Raw genomic sequence first — 18,068 nt, forward strand, 5'->3', positions numbered from 1 at the left:
TGTTAAGCAAGATGCTATCAATAACAGCAAATGTTAAGATTTGGAATTGACAGAACATTCCTGACAATTAAATATTCTCTTAAGGGACAGAGTAGAAACACTAGTGAAAAAGATGCTAGCCCAGAAAAAAAAAAAAGAACGTAAACATGCTATGTGAGCACAAGGTAATGAAGAAAAGATACAGAAAATGCAAGAAACTAAGTATGGCATTATTCCAAGTGGCACATGATCCAGGCAATCTCTACCAAGCATAATTAAGCAGGAAAAAAGAAATAGTCTTTCCTTAGGTCTGTGTCCTTGGCAAACGTATTTACTTTTATTAAGCCTCAGTTTCCTTCACTATGAAATAAAAGAGCAGTGATCTCTAAATTGCACAGATTATTTAAATATGATGAAATAATATCTCTAGGGCCTTTAGCACAGTACCTGGCACATGAAAACCATTCATTAAATGGTAACTATTATTATTGTTGCTGTTACTATTTCTTATAAAAATAAATCAGTACTTCTTTGGCTGTGTACCAGATGAAGAAGACTAGTCTTGGTGTTAATGACTCATAAAGATCTGTTTCTCAGAAGATGACTTTTTAAAGAAAAGAGAAAAAATAAAAGCATACTAAAATAGCTCTATAAAAATTCTGTAGTGCAGGCTAATTTTGCTTCCTTTTTAAAATTTCAACTGTTTTATATATATACACACACACATATATATTACATATAGTATATATAACATATATGTATATATTTTAATTATGTATGTAATATATTTCACATATATGTATATATATTACTATATGAAGTTTTTCCTACTATCTAAATCTATTTTAAAGATAATTAACTATTGAAGAAAAAATAATGGCAAAGTAGTGTGAGGTTTGCAACATATATAAAAGTAGAATATATGCCAGGAGATCAGGAGAGAAAATAGTATATTATTGTGAGGTTTTCATTCTATATATGAAGTAGTATACTACCAACCAATGTCTTTGATAAACATAGATGCAAATATTCTTAATAAAATATTAGCAAATCAAAATGATAATATATCACGACAGAATGATAGCTATCCCAATAATGCAAGGATGACTTAAAATTCAAAAGTTAATCAATGTAATTAATAGCAAACTAAAATAAAAAATATTTTTTATTTGGGAGGCTGAAGCAGGTGGATCGCCTGAGCTGGGGATTGCAAGACTAGCCGAGGCAACATGGCAAAGCCCTGACTCTACAAAAAGAAAAAGAAAAAGAAAAAAATACAAAAATGAGCCAGGCCAGTGGTGCATGCCTGTATTCCCCAACTACTTTTGAGGCTGAGATGGGAGGATTGCTTGAGTTCAGGAGGTTGAGGCTGCAATGAGCCAAAATTGTGCCACTGCACTCTGTCCTGGGTGACAGAGCCAGACCTTGTCTTAAAAAATAAAAATTTAAAAAAAAAAAAAGGGAAAAAGAAAAGAAAGAAATGTTTTGGATAATTTCTATAGGGAAATATAATTAACAAAATTTAATATCAATTCCCATTAAAAACTCCCAGCAAACAGCAAAGTAAGAAGAGAAGGAATGTTCTTAACCTGATAAAGGTATCTACAAAACTATGTAACTAACATGATACTTGTATTAGTTTGCTAGGGCTGCCATAACAAAGTAACACAGACGGGATGGCTTTAACAACACTAATTTTCTCACAGTTTGGAGGCTACAGTCTGAGTTAAAGGTGTCTTTAGGGTTGACTTCATACTGAGGCCTCTCTCCTCGGCTTTTAGGTGGCCATCATCTCCCTTTGTCTTCACATGGTTTGTCTTCTGTGCCTGTGCGTGTCTGTGTCCAAAATTTTCACCTCCTGTAAGGACACCAATCATAATGGACTAGTACCCATTCTAAAGACCTCATCTTAACTTAATTACCTATTTAAAAACTTTATCTTCAAATACAGTTACATACTGAAGTACTGGGGTTTGGGACTCCAACATGTGAATTTGGAGAGGAAACAATTTAGCCCATAACAATACCTAATGCTGAAAAACTGAATGCTTTCCCCCTAAAATTAGAAAACAAAACAAGGATGTTCATTTTTGCCACCTCTATTTAATTGTGTGTGTGTGTGTGCATATATTTCTCCCAGCAAGTACAATAGGCAAGATAAGACAATTAGAGCATTCTAATTAGCAAATAAGTAAAACCTTATTTATATAGAGATGACATGATCCTATATTTAAAATACAATGTTATCTACAAAACAGCTACTCAAACTAACGTAATTCTGTAAGTTTACAGGGTACAAGATCAATATATAAAAATAAATTGTATTTCTATGCGTCGGGAAGGAATAATCAGAAACTAAAATTTAATAAAAATATAAATTACAATAATATCTAACATATAAAAGAATTAGGGGTAAATCTTTTTTTTTTTAATGTGTTAAGGAGATGTATGTGCACAACTACAAAACACGCTGAGAGAAACTAGAGAAGACCTAAATAAATGGAGAAAGACACTGTATTCATGGGATGCAAGAGTGAATGTTGTTAATATGTCATTTCTCCCCAGGTTGAGATTCAGCTTTCTTTTGTAGAAATTGACTACCTCATCATAAAAGTCACATGGAAATGCAAATGACTAAGAATAACCAAAACAACTTTGGAAAAGTATAAATTAGAACCTAACACTACCCTTTTCAATAAATATAGCTACAGTAATCTAGATGATGTAGTATTGGTGTAAACATAGACAAATAGATCAAGGGAACAGTTTAGAGAGTCCAGAAATAGACTCCAACATATATAGGGAAATACCTAAAGGCAATTTACTAGAGGAAAGATGACAGTCTTTCAACAAATGGTGCTGAAAAAAATATTGGTACATTATTTTGGAAAAAAAATCTCAAAATATGCTGAGTGAAATTGGACACAAAAGAGCACATATGCCTATATTTATATAAAATTTAATAAATGCAAACTAATGTATTAGAAATAGATCAGTGGCTGGGCGCAGTGGCTCACGCCTGTAAGCCCAGCACTTTGGGAGGCCGAGGTGGGCGGATCACGAGGTCAGGAGATCGAGACCATCCTGGTTAACACAGTGAAACTCCGTCTCTACTAAAAATACAAAAAATTAGCCGTGTGTGGTCGCGGGTGCCTGTAGTCCCAGCTACTTGGAGGCTGAGGCAGGAGAATGGCGTGAACCCAGAAGGCGGAGCTTGCAGTGAGCCAAGATTGCGCCACTGCACTCCAGCCTGGGTGACAGAGCGATACTCATCTCAAAAAAAACAAAACAAAAACCAGATCAGTGTATGCCTAGGGTTGTAGGGGTGGTGGTTGTGCAGGGAGGTACTACAAAGGGCACGAGAAAACTTTTGGGGCTGATGCATTGTTCATTATTTTAATTGTGATGATGGCTTCATAGGTGCAAAAACCTATGAGGTCAAATACTTTAAATATGCACCTTTTATTGTCTGTCAATCATACATCAGTAAAGCTGTTTTATAAACAAACACCTACTGTGTTCAAACTCATGATAGAATCTGTACAGGATGCTTGCCATGTTCTCTTTTTTACAAAAATATACTTTAAAATAATTATAAGAATGGATAGGATCAAATTGTTTTTAAGAAGTTGACAGTTTTCAAAGACATTAAAATTAATTTTATTTAAAAGTTGAGATTTATGAGAAAAATTCTTATAATAAAATCTTATTTTAAAAGTTCAGAGGAGGGAAAGGTTGTTTATGGTTGAAAGGAATAACCAGGTATTAAAAAATAGGAAAGTCTAAGAATCTGCCATGATCAGAGTAAGCAGGTAGAATTTCCAGGTATTCATGACAGAGTTCTACCACATTTTGAAAGGTAAACATGAGTTCAACCTGGGAAGATGAGAAAGAGAAATTGTAGATAAAAGGAAGAGGAAGAACAAAGGCAAGAGTCCAGACATGAAGAAGTATGTTTAGGGAATAGCAGTAAATGCATTTGGATAGAATGTTTGGTATACAAAGAGTCTTATGGAAGATAAACTTAGGAAGAGAAGGTGGGGCAGATGGGACTTGGGTTTCCTCTCTGAAAGTTTATTTGAATCCCCACAAGCAGTGCTAATACTCTCAACTCTGCATTCTCCTAGTATTTTACTCCATACCCTGCTACAATACTTGTCACATTGTATTGCATCATATGTCTAGCTTCACCCTTAGGCAGCCTTCTATTAGAAAGAACTACATTTGGCTCATTATAAATGCTCAATAACAAGGGATGTCCCACTTTAAAAAATAGGAAAGTCTAGGAATCTGCCATGATCAGAGTAAGTCAGGCAGAATTTGAGCTGGTCCTTTAAAAACTGACTAGTTTTGGTGGTGCGCAGTGGTTCACGCCTATAATCCCAGCACTTTGGGAGGCCGAAGTGGGTGGATCACGAGGTCAGGAGATCGAGACCATCCTGGCTAACACGATGAAAACCCATCTCTACTAAAAATACAAAAAATGGTGGCATGCCCTGTAGTCCCAGCTACTCGGGAGGCTGAGGCAGGAGATTCCCTTGAACCCGGGAGGTGGAGGTTGCAGTGAGCCAAGATCGTGCCACTGCACTCCAACCTGGGCGACAGAGTGAGAGTCCATCTCAAAAAAAAGGGGGGGGTCATTTCAAGAATAATAACTTTTATAATTTTTAAAAGAATAATTTACCTGGAGTAAGAGTATCTGTAATTCTGTAGTAAAGTGAGGGAGGAGGGTGTATATATTAAGGAGCACTGAGAATTGAGGTTTAGAGGAAAACTAATATTTATCATTAGTTGTTATGTAGCCCAAGCAAGTGGGGACGTATGCTGTATATATAAGTTTTCTAAAAAAGTATTTACTCTTCATTTCCTTCATTAGCTGGCACAGTAGAGCTCTAATCAATCAGAATAAGCAGAGAATTTTATAAATCATTTTAAAAAGAATATCTCAAATACTTTTGAGGGGAAATATATTTATTATTCTTTTCTGTTAAGTTGTATATATGTTATATCAAAATGGAATTGAGAATAGTATTATATTTGCTATTGGCATTATATTCGATTGTCATTATGAGCCTGTGGTGGGCCATGGAGTAAAACGACTTGAGAAACAGTGACCTAGAATGTTAGCACTTTGAGAGGGGACTGTGTTTGATTTAGCTTTGTAGGCAGTGGTATGGTGTTCAAGAAAGAATGCTGGGCCGGGCCCAGTGGCTCAGGCCTGCGATCCCAGCACTTTGGGAGGCCAAGGCGTGAGGATCACGAGGTCAGGAGATCGAGACCATCCTGGCTAATGCGGTGAAACCCCGTCTCTACTAAAAATACAAAAAATTAGTCAGGCGTGGTGGCGGCGCCTGTAGTCCCAGCTACCAGCGAGGCTGAGGCAGGAGAATGGCATGAACCCAGGAGGCGGAGCTTGCAGTGAGCCGAGATGGCTCCACGGCACTCCAGCCTGGGCGACAGAGTGAGACTCTGTCTCAAAAAAAAAAAAAGAAGGAATGCTGGTACTGCAAATCAGGATACCAGAATTTGAATCCCAATTTAAATTTAAAGCTTGTTTAAGGACCTTTAAACATGTTAATTATCCTATAGTTCTTCCTTCGTTATTTACTAAATTGGGGTAAAAACAATAATGACTTCACATTATTAATATATGAGTTATACACAAAAGAACGAGGGAAAACATGTAGCTCCATGCTGGTATACAGCAGTTTTCTGCCGTCATGTACTTCATCTTGCCCAGCACAATAGTTTGTAGATAGTGGATACTTAAGCACTCATTCATACTGAATAAATCAACGTACGAACAACTGAGAACCTTTGAAAAATTCCTTTTTTGTTGTTCATGTTCAACTTAATGCTTTCAGAGAACTGACTTTGAAAATAATCTTTTTTTCTGGTAATCTCTGTGTTTGAATAAAAGAGCAATGGTGAAACTCCATCTATTTTTAGGTTTTGTAGCCTTAAAAATGAGAGAGCTAAATATGCTGGGAGATTTTATTTATTTTGTTTTATTTGGTCTCATTTTATTTCCATCTTAAGTTAATGAAATTTTGGGTAGTCCTGGTCACATGTAATACCTAGTCCTCCAAGTATTCTTTGTGCATCCCTTTTATAGCAATGTGCATTGTGACAGCTCAGCCTCCTCTTGCTGACTAATCTCCTGTACAGACAGAAGCAATTCCCATAATTCAGATAATAACCTGGAACAACTTTCATGGTTTACAAAAGTAGATTTGTAACTGATCTTCTTATAATTTAGAAAAGGAAATTAGAGTTTAATAAAATATCAAATCATACCTTAAGAATAGAATTTTGGATGTTAAAACTATTCTGAAAGTAAATACAGTTTTAAACAAGAATCTGTACTGATTTAGTTGCTTCAAAGAAAACATATTGAAAAAGAATTTAAGTTAGCATATACTTATAGATTCATAGAATGCTTAAAGCTAAACATAGTCAATTATAATTTGGATTACACTATTCTATTACCTAACAACCTATTTAAGTTGATTAGAACAAAACTATTAGGTAAACTTCAACACAATCCATATAATAGAATCTGAATTAGAAAGGCTTGAATTTATTGTACCTACATTTATGAAGACTTTATGGAAATAGATGCACCTTTGTGAAAAGACAGAACATGAAATGTTAAAATGATTGCTTTATCTTTTTTTTTTTTTTTTTTTTTTTTTTTTTTTTTTTTTAGCTAAACCATACCATACTCTTAATTCATAGTTCCAGTGCTTAGTGCATAGAAGGTGTTCAAGGAATAATTGTGGAATTTAGGAAGGTTTAATTTATGACCTATAATAAAGGTCAGAATAAATGGTAAAGTTAGACAAGAAAGTCAAGGAAAATCTAAGCATAATCGCTAATAATTCAAAAGCTATGTTGTGGTGTGTTCTAGGAAGGTGAATTTGTGGACTTTATTTTTTTAAGGGAACACATTTGTCAGGAAATAATGTTACATGAATTTCTATTTTCTGCTTTAAATGCTGGCATGCCTTCTTTTTAATAGTGTGTATTACAAATGCACCAAATCCAAGACTAAGTAAACAGAAAGTTGAATCAAGGTACTTCTCATTTTAAAAATTATTCTGGAGTCTTGGAGTAGAAAGAGACTCTGGAGTTGATTTTTTCCAACTTCCTTCTATTATTGATGAGGGAAGTAGAAGGGGAAAAGGACTTGTTCACTGTCGTAGCTTAAAAAAAAGATTTTTTTAATTCTATACTTGATCAGGCACAGGAAGGTACTCAATGAATAATTTCCAAGAAGAGTCACTTCAGCATAAGAGACACATATTGTAGATTTATTAATTTACAGTCAATATCAATTATAGTAATAAATTGGTAATTATTAATAATTATTAATTTTAAATTAGCATGTTGGGTCTTATGTAATTGAGGAATCAGATTAAGGTACATCTTTCATTGTGAAATTGAGATGTTGGGAACATGCAAAGCCTCACTGCAGATCCTAACGAATTTACCACAGGGATGCTGCCCTACCAATACACTTGAGTAGAAATTTTCAAGGGGAGTTGAGGGACATGTCCTTGGTAACAAGAGGATTGGGGAGGGGCACATTTCACTTGAAATTTAACAACATTTTGTCCCGTGGTCTTATTTATTTTTGGGCACATTATTTATTTTTTAAAATAAATTCAAATAGCATTAAAGGCAGTCATGTTTTCTTTTTAAAAGTTGAGAGATTTTAAGGCATAAGTCAACTAGTTTTCTCCTCTGTGCTTTTGGAATAAACCATTCATTTTTATAATAAACATTTATTGATCACCTCTATATTCCAGGCACAGTGGTACTCTCTGAAAATATAGTCAAAAAGTTGATTCCTGTCTGTAAGGGGGAGCCAGAGTTTATTCATTGAGAATTTATAGCCCAATATTATTGCTCCAAGTTTCCCCTGCCATCTACACTCATCCTTGCAATATTTGACACAGTAGTCATTTATTGGAGAAAATACGAAAAGATAGAAATTATAAAGAGTCTTTCACTTCACTTGCTTATTTACTCAGCAAGTATTTATTGAGTACCTACCATGTGCCAGTCACTAAGCTATGTGCTTGGGTTACATTAGTGAGTAAAACAGTCAACGATCCTGTCTTTGCGGGAGTTATATTCTAGGAGGTGAGACTAATAGCCAAAAAAAAAAAATGCAAATACAAAGCACGTTAGAAGGTGATGTGTGATGGTTAAAAGAGAGAGAGAGAGAGAGAAAAGTAGAGTTGGGGAATTATGTGTGTGAGAAGAAAATTTAAAAGCAGGATGCAATTTTAAATAGTGTGGTCAAGAGAGGCCTCATTGTGACTTTTGAACAAAAGCTTGAAGGCACTCGAAATAAAAATCCAAAGATTAAGATAATTATAGAATTTGAATTTTTAAACTCATTTTAAGTCCATTTTGTTGTCTGTGTTACTTCCTGGCAAGAGGCTGCAGGTGATGGGTAAAGTCAAATATTTGATTTATCTTTCTTTTCTCTCCCATTAGCTTTGATTTACACAAGGAGTGGTATTTCCACTATTTTCTACTTTGCTAAAATAAATGTATTTCATGGGATTTTTACTCATCAATGATAAGAACACAGTTTACTTTGCGAATTTCCTTATGAGAGCCTAGAGCAACATGTAGCATAATTTCATATCATGCATTATTTCTTAGAAATATAAAAATCCATATATTGCCATTTTTAGAATGACTCTTAAAGTCGTATCAGTTTAGACAACAAGTCAACTTACTTTCCCATGGAATCACTGAGTCATAGGTTTAGATAAGAAAGCATTTACTTTCTTAATATTCTTCATTGATTTTAGCATATTTTAAAAATAGAAGTATCTGTTTTTTACAGATTCTGTTTCTGGCGTCTGCATATGCAAGTCCCCAACTCACTGAGGAGAGCTGTTCAGCTGTGGCTGCTGTCACACATTATCTGTACCTTTGCCAGTTTAGCTGGATGCTCATTCAGGTTGGTACCTCATTCCCTCTCCCCGCCCCTTTAATCTTATGATGAATCTGGGTGGAGTGGTCTTAATGTCTGATACTCTGTACTGAAGTAGAAGTAATTCCACATGTCCATCACTGCATTCTTAGGATATAAATGCCAAATAAAAACACCCTGTAAGCTGTACAATGGTAGAGAGCATTGTGAGTTTGAAGAAATTACAGAAATCCAGTAGGATTTGAAACAAGGGAGAGGTTAGAGATGAAGTCTGCAATGCGGGCCCTATAAAGCACAGGAGGAAATTAGAACATTTTTCTAGGAAAAGTAATAGAAGGTTTTTAAGGAGTGACATGATAAGATTTAGATTTTAGAAAGATCTCCCTGTTTGTAGTGAATATGAGACAAGAAAGGGTGGATAGGCAAGCCAATTAAGTAGATTTAGCTGTATTCAAGGGGAAATCATGGTAGCGTGAACTAGGGAGGTGGCAGTAGAAGCAAAGGGAAGAGAACTGCTTTGGAGATTTTTTAAAATTAGAACTATAGGATGTAAAGACTGGTTGTGAGGAATGCAGAAGTTGGAACCCAGGATGCTCCCCAAATTTCTGGCCTGGGTATCTGGTGGATACTGGTAACTGAAATTATGATCGCTGAACAATGGGGAAAAGCTGGTGAGTTTCGTTTGGGACATGCTGAATGTGAAGTGCCTATGAAACCTCCAGTGGGAACTTTGAGGAGACGGGGACACATGAAGCTAAAGCTCAGAAGGGAGGCCTACATTTTAGAAATGCACTGGGAATCACAGCGCTTTGAGAAGCCAAGGCAGGCAGATCACCTGAGGTCAGGAGTTCAAGACCAGCTTGGCCAACATGGTGAAACCCCATCTCTACTAAAATACAAAAAATTAGCTGGGTATGGTGGTGGGCGCCTGTAATCTCAGCTACTAGGGAGGCTGAGGCAGGTGAATCGTTTTAACCCAGGAGGCGGAGGTTGCAGTAAGCCGAGATGACGCCATTGGACTCCAACCTGGGCAACAAAAGCGAAATTCCGTCTAAAAAAAAAAAAAAAACGCACTGGGAAGTTATTGGCTTAGAGTTGGAAAATGGAGCCATTGGTTTGGAAGAGATTACTTGGGGAGAAGGTACTGAGTGAGACCAGCAGAGTCCTAGCATACTCACCTGAGGAACTAGTGCATGTTGGCAGAGAAATTTCAATTCTTTTCTAACTAAAATCCCAAATTATCTCCATTATTCTTTGTTGATTTGGTTGATAAATGGCTGATATGGTTGATAAAGAGGAGGACAGTGCATAGTATTAACGTCACTAATTAAATGGCTCAACTAAAATGCTGCATTTGATAATGCATTCTGTGTAATGGTATTGTTAAGTTTTCCATGTGATACAGTTTCATATGCATTTCTGAGTATGCGTGTAAACTATTTTATGAAAACAGATGCATTCAGTCCCTTGCATATTCTTTTTTCTTGTTGAAGAAGAAGGTTGTAGGACTTGATTATGTAGCAACAGTGAAATAATGGTAAAAGGAGAAAGAAAGTGAGGTGGTGATATTATGAGAGAATACCACACAGGCTCAAGGAAGGGTTGTTTTCCCCAGTATGATATGATAGTAGTGGGGGCTGAAGAAGAGGACTGAACTATTTAGCTAATAGAACTAGTTGAAACAAGTGGCACCCTGGATCTGGGTTTGAATTCTGGCTCGGCTACTATCTGTGTAAGCTTAATTGAACTATTGACTCTCTCCAAGTTTTGTTTCTAAATCTGCATATAGAGATAATAATTCCAAACTCATAGAACAATTATTAATATTTTATAGCTCTTTCAGCGGTTTTAATCATGGACAATTTATGGTGTTTTCAAGCTCCCCTCTCAAAAAAATTTACAAATAAAAGTGAATTTAAAGCATATAACATAAAACTTACATATCTGCTGAAATTAGAATAACATTTGCAAGATTTTCTGATGGCAAAATTCTTTAAGAGTTTATCTGAGTTAAACTTTTTAAAATGTGCCCTATTTATGTTGTTATCTATCTGCCTGGATTGAGGTCCCCAGTGCTGTGCTAAAGGTCTTTGTCCATGCCCCTGACCTATTCAGAATTTTTGATTCATTACTTGGATGAAAACACAGGAAATTGCTTATCAGATATGCATGTGGTACAGAACTGAAAGGACAGCTGCAACAGAGAGCTGCCTGCATTAAGATTACAGGTAGAGCTAATGAAGAGAAACTGTACTGTGATAAATTAAAAACTAGAATGAAAGAGACATCATCTGATGGAAGTTAATGTAAATTACTCAAAATTATAATTTAACATAAACTTGGCAGCAATTAAATATGTGACCAGAATGCTTAACAAGAACAACTACAGTAACTGCAAAAACAACACACACCTAGGTTGCATTGATAGCAGTATGGAAGCAGACATGGTTACACTGTAATCTACAAAATTCAGACTATTTTGGGACACAGCAACCACTCTCATGGGTCATGTTTCAGCAGGAACATTAATTATCCAATGAGAAGTTGGAAAACAACCCTCTAAGAAACTTTGAGGCAGCTGGGCATAACTAACCTGGAAAGAATTTAGGGAGATGTGATGGCTGTCTACAAATACCGGAAGGGCTACTACAGGAAAGGGTGGACTATGTAGCTCCATTTGGCAGAACCAGAGCAAATGGGTCAAAAATTAGGGAAGGAAATTTTTGATTGAGGTTAAGAGTTTTCATAGCCAATAAAACTGTCAAAGTTGAAGAGGCTTTTCTAAAAGTAGAGTGAATTCAATCACTGAAATATATTGAGAGGGAAATGACCAACTTTCAAACATGTTTTAGATGGATTTTCTGCTTTCAGGGAGCATTAGACAAAATCATATATAAGATTTCACCCAAGTTAATGAAGATTGGTATATTCTACATCTCTTCTTCAAGTTAGGTAAATATGACTGTGGCTGATTCACATTCAGTAGACCAATTAGATTTCTGGATGGCTAATGGCTTAGGAAAGCTATTTAAAGTACCAATGAAGTTTAATGTATTTCAGATGGTACACCACACATTTTTCATGGTTTGTGGTGTGACCACAAGGGGAAAAGTCAATAAGTTCTGAATTCTAGTTAGGTTACTTTTAATGAATTATTTTATGTTCAGAGGTTGTCACTTCACCAACCAACATTTTCCCATTCATAAAAATAGTGACTGCTAAATTTTTTTTTTCTAAAATATGTTTTAAAAACATTATGTAGGTTAGACTATTGTTAGCTCAATCCCATTGGTTGAATTAGGTTGAATAAAATCGAGAGAATTTTTACTTCAATGATTCTACTTCATTTTTTTTAGTAATATAGGAGTGAATATGATACTACCTATGTCTGTGCATAGCTTATGACAATAAATTAATCATAAATTTGTAATTACTGAGTTAAGCATGTCAGAACTGTTAATGTTTATTTTTATCTGCATTATATCTTCAGTCTTAGAATACATTTTTATGACTTTATCTTGAAAATTATTTTACTTTTATATCCTATACTTTTAGTGCCTTATAATAAATTTAGATTAATTTTAGAGTAGCTTAGGGAAAATTTTATTGGTAAACAAGTTACATAAGCTCTCTAAGCCTAGATTTTCTTATTTGAAAACTCAAGTTGTAATAATACTACCTCTCTTGGCAGACTACATAGAATGAGCTTGAAGTGGTGTCTGGGACAGACTGCATACTCTGTACATATTTACCCATATTATTTGTTAAGATAATATGTTGTGGCTAAAATTTCATAGATTTGAAAACATCTTGACTGCTCTGCTTTTCCAATATAAATTATACCTTCTTTTTAATCAAAGAAAATCAACTTCATGTAGTGGAAAGAGGTCTGACTTTGAGTGAGGTGGACACTAACTAGCTATAAAGCCTTAGCAAGCTGGAGAACCTTTAACCCTTTATTAAAGTAGATGCATTGCTCATAACAGGCTCCATAGATAACAGCCTTGCCTCTGTTTCTTCAGGCTTCCCTTTTCTTTGACAGAAAAGTCACACAGTGCAAGGCGAGGATGTAGTAACAAATTATTTTGCTTATTTTTTAAAAGGAAACAAATCATAAATTCCTTTCTTGGCCACACATATTGAATTATCCTTCTGTTTGCTCTTCATGTAAGAGCACTCCCTTGGAACTATTGAAATCATTTCTCCCTTAAGAAGGCAGGGTTATATCTCCTTTAAGAAAAATTGACAACGAGAATTTAAAATCTTGCAGTATCTTTACTCTGTTTTGCGAGTTCTATTTTTCCTTCTTCTGTTCTGATTTGGTTTCATTTTAGACATAGCAGATACAAAACATAATTGAATACTAAATAAAAAGTACATCTTTTTCTCACTATTTCTTGCATTCTCCGTTCTCTGCTCTACCTTCAATACCAATTCCTGAAGGTAAACACTACTGTTTTCCTGTGTATCTCTCCATAAATATTCCATGCATAGACAAATATTTATGAATATTTAAATAAGCCCATGTGTGTTCTTGTATGTATGTGTGTGTGTATATATATACAGTGTACATATATTTATATATAGTGTATATATGTGTTACATGTATATGTATATGCGTGTGTGTGTGTATATATATGGACATCTTTAAGTTTACCATGCATGGGTATATCTTTTTCCTATGCTTTAATATGGTTATTACGTAATTTATTTTTCTGGGCTCCAGTTGATGACATTACATAATTTTTTGGTTATCGTGTTACTTTTTGCTATAGTAAACAATGTGTCCTTGGATATCCTCACACTCTGAGTATTTGTTTACTTGGGCCGTATCCATAGAATAAATTCCTAGGAATTATGCTTTTACTATTCATGTCTACATGAAACATGCTCTCAGTTGGATTTCCAGATCATGAGGTAAATAAATTGCAAATAAATTATTTGAGATATTCGTATATGATATAGATAGACAATTTTTGCCTGTATATTCATTTGGCTCAATTTTATGATCACTTCCTGTCACCAAGTTAAAAGATTGTATAGCAATCTGCATCAGTTATGAAAAATATACAAACCTTGCATTGTTCTTGCAGTCTGCTCATCGCATGCCTAGAGTTACAGCTTAATTTGAAATATAATCTTTTCTTTTGAAATTACAGCTTAACTGAAGAACACATTTTTAAAATGGTAGAATAAGGTTAGAAATCATTTTACAGTTGTACTTGAGCATTCACATCTTGTGCGTTAATTTCTCAATGTAACCAGACTATGAACAAGCAAATGTACATGTTATTTATTCCTTGGTAGAAAGGCTACTTAGTGCCAGAGCATAGCAAAACAGGAAGGGAAATGCTAAAATTAGCCTTGTTTCTCCTTTATCATTGATTTAATTTGGGGGGACATCAAAGGTGTTAAGGACAACAGACTGGTATCAAGATAAAAATGACACACCCAGAAAATACTGACTTCTCCAGTCCTCAAAAAGTCTTGCAATTTATTTCATGCAATAGATGTTAAGAAAGAGGGAGGAGAATTGGGGCAAGGACCAGTGATAACATTTCTTAGACTCTCATCTGAAATGAATGATTAAGAGCATATGGAATAGAATTAATAGCATCTATGATCTCTGACTAAACTTGATGCTATAGGTCAGTTTAAGGATTCTGGTGACACAATTAATAATCAACTATTAAAAAACAGTCAGGATACCGATCTTTATTTCATATACCATGAAAATTATGGAGTTCAAATAGCCGATTTTTAACTTTAAAAGGCATTTCTCCTTTATGTTTTACTCATATGCTAATATGCATTTTATGAAGATATATGAATAAGTGAATGAATATGTGTTTATGGAACATATGAAAGCATAACTATGGCCTATGACAAAACACTTAACAAGGTATGTCTTCAATTTTTCTATCTGGACATTGGGAAAAATAGTAGGGAAAATGTTATTGTAAAAATAAATAGATTTGTGTAGGAATGTAAGTATATATGCTTGTAGACACAGTCTTTTAGTTTACTGCTATCTATATTTGACTTAAATTATATCTGGGTATTACAATTGGTTGCTTGCATTTAACACAGAATCAGTTTAAATTCCAATAGCCTGAATTACTAATTCTGAGAAATACACTTCTCCCATCCTCCGTTTCCTCTGGTGTAAACAGAGCATAGTAAAACCTAGGAGAGAAGTCTTGATTAAATGATATATAGCTTTATGTTTGGTCTACATTTATTAACCAATTAATAAATATTTGTTTCGACTGGGCATGGTGGCTCATGCCTGTAATCCCAGCACTTTGAGAGGCCGAGGCAGGTAGATCATGAGGTCAGGAGATTGAGACCATCCTGGCTAACATGGTGAAACCCTGTTAAAATATCTACTAAAATACAAAAAATTAGCCGGGAGTGGTGGCAATTGCCTGTAGTCCCAGCTACTCGGGAGGCTGAGGCAGGAGAGTGGTGTGAACCCAGGAGGCGTAGCTTGCAGTGAGCTGGGATTGCGCCACTGCACTCCAGTCTGGGTGACAGAGCGAGACTCCGTCTCAAAAAAATAAAATAAAATAAAATAAAATAAATAAATATTTGTTTCATTCTTCCCGTTAAACTATTACCTTCACCGTTTTTCACTTTTCACCAGTTAACTTTTGTCCTTCATTATGAGTTCAGCCAAATCAATTAAAATTATGGAGTCTTCTAAAATTCTTTATGGAGGGAGTGGTTAATGGGTGAAAAATATAGTTAGGATGAATAATATCTAGTATTTGATAGCACAACAGGGTGATTGTGGTCAACAAAAATTTATTGTATATTTTAAAATAACAAAAAGAGTGGAATTAGAATGTTCCTAATGCAAAGAAATAATAACTGCTTGAGGTGATGGATACCCCAATTACCCTGATTTGATTATTACAGATTGTATGCCTGTATCAAAATATCACACTTACCCCATAAATATATACCTGTTATATACCCATTTTAATTAAAAATTTAAACACATTTAAATCAAATTATTTTTAACAAGGTGGCATATATATGTATATAAACAAACTGAGAACTAAACCAAATTATTAAACCAAATTATAAAATTAGTGTTAAAGTCAATAAAATGTTTTAAATGCTCAAAACGAATTGTGTGCATCTTCATTTATTTCGTATTTCTCAATTAAAATTATATGCAAAGCATTTCAGTAGGTACTACAAGGTAAAGAAAAATTAATCCACAGTTCACAATTGTTTTAGGTATTATATTCTGATAAGCCCTTGTAAGTTTTCCTTAAGTCTTAGAAAAAAAATGAAGATACAGAACAGGTTTTTTTTACTTATATGAGTAAAGCGTATCTCCACTGGCATATAAAGTGATTGGGGAAAAAAATGAGGACAAGAAACTGTCACGTAATAATAATATTGTCAATATTTGTGTCAATTTCTTTTTTGTTTTTTCTTTTTGAGATGGGGTCTTGTTCTGTCACCCCAGCTGGAGTGCAGTGGCACAATCTCAGCTCACTGCAACCTCTGCCTCCCAGGCTCAAGCAATCCTACTGCCTAATCCTCCTGAGTAGCTGGGACTACAGGCGTGCATAATCATGCCTGGCTAGTACTTTGTGTTTTTTGTAGAGACGGAGTTTCCCCGTGTTGCCCAGGCTGATCTTGAACTCCTGGGCTCAAGCAATCTGCTTGCCTTGGCCTCACAAAGTGGTGGGATTACAGGTGTGAGCTACCGTGCCCAGCCTATTTGTGTCAATTTATATGGAAATAAATCTTAAATATAATCAGTCTTTACAAGGCAGTTTGGAGTTATGTTGCACTCCCAGTTCTGTAGCTAACCAGAAGATGAAAAAGCTATGCTGTTCTTTCATTACCTCAGTTTCCTCATAAGGGGCCATGGTAAAATGACCTGTAAGATCTGTGTTGCTGCTAAAAAAACATAGTCTGTATACATCCATGCCATTAGTGTTTTTACTTAAAGAATTGTCATTTCTGCAATAATCAATCACAAAGTGTTAGGAAATTACTAATAACTAAAAATTTAACCTCTCCTCTTACTACAGAAGGAAATTAAAACCCAGAGAAGCCAAGTGATACTGGCCAAAAGCAGTTTATCCATGCAGAACCATGTCAAAGATGCAAATCAAGTTACCGATCATCATGTCCTTTTGAATTTTGTAGATTTTTAAAAATATGTAACATTTATATTACTTATTATGCACCTGGAACTTTACTTTTGGATGAGTGCTTTGCAAATCTTCCTTTTCTGTATTTGTATAGATTGTGTTTGTAATAGGAAATTTTCAAAAATAGCATTACATAGTTTTCCTTACATTTATTAATATGAGCTTTTAATTAAGTACACCCAAGTACAGTTCCCTAGGTGATCATGATGGGGTGTGACAATGTGCTAGCAGCCCTCACTCTCAGTGCCTCCTCGACCTCTGCGTCCACTCTGGCTGCACTTGAGGAGCTCTTCAGCCTGCCACGGAACCGTGGGAGCCCCTCTCTGGGCTGGCTGAGGCCAGAGCCGCCTCCCTCTGCTTGCAGGGAGGTGTGGAGGGAGACACGCTGGCGGGAACCAGGGCTGCAAGCGGCGCTGGCGAGCCAGTGCAAGTTCGGTGGGCATGGCTCCGCCGGCCCCGCACACGGAGCAGCCGGCTGTCACAGCCGGCCCAGGGCAGTGAGGGGCTTAGCAACCGGGCCAGCAGCTGTGAAGGTTGCACCACCGGTCCCCCAGCAGTGCTGGCCCGCCGGCTCCGCACTCAAATTCTCACGGGGCCTTAGCTGCTTCCCCACAGGGCAGGGCTTGGGACCTGCAGCCTGCCATGTCTGAGCTCCCCACCTGTGGTGGGCTCTCGTGTGGCCTGGGCCTCTCCAAAGGGCGCCACCCCGTGCTCCATGGAGCCTGGTCCCATAGACAGACCAAGGGCTGAGTGCAGGCGTGGTTTGGGACTGACAGGCAGCTCTGCCTGCAGCCCTGGTGTAGGATCCACTAGGTGAAGCCAGCTGGGCTCCTGAACTGGGATCGGGACTTGGAGAACTTTTATATCTAGCGGGAGGATCCTTTGTGCACCAATCAGCACTCTGACCTAGCTAACCTAGTGGAGACTTGGAGGATTAGCACTCTGTGACTCTG

General features: G+C 36.1%; 1 protein-coding gene across 12 annotated transcripts in view; it reads left to right on the forward strand.

Annotated features, from left to right (window-relative positions):
* Positions 1-18,068, forward strand: part of ADGRV1 (adhesion G protein-coupled receptor V1) — a 597,366-nt gene that overhangs the window by 385,399 nt on the left and 193,899 nt on the right. For 11 of the 12 annotated variants that reach the window (XR_012413865.1, XR_012413864.1, XM_005557361.4 and 8 more), the window contains one exon: positions 8,846-8,962. The exons of the other annotated variant lie outside the window; for it this stretch is intronic. Coding sequence is in view for 9 of the 11 variants with exons in the window: in XM_005557361.4 (XP_005557418.3) it covers positions 8,846-8,962 (117 nt within the window). In the remaining 2 variants the exon portion in view is untranslated. The remainder of the gene's footprint in view (positions 1-8,845; positions 8,963-18,068) is intronic. 12 annotated transcript variants of the gene reach the window in all.

This window comes from Macaca fascicularis, chromosome 6 (genome assembly GCF_037993035.2).
Source record: "Macaca fascicularis isolate 582-1 chromosome 6, T2T-MFA8v1.1".
NCBI classification, from domain to species: Eukaryota; Metazoa; Chordata; class Mammalia; order Primates; family Cercopithecidae; genus Macaca; species Macaca fascicularis.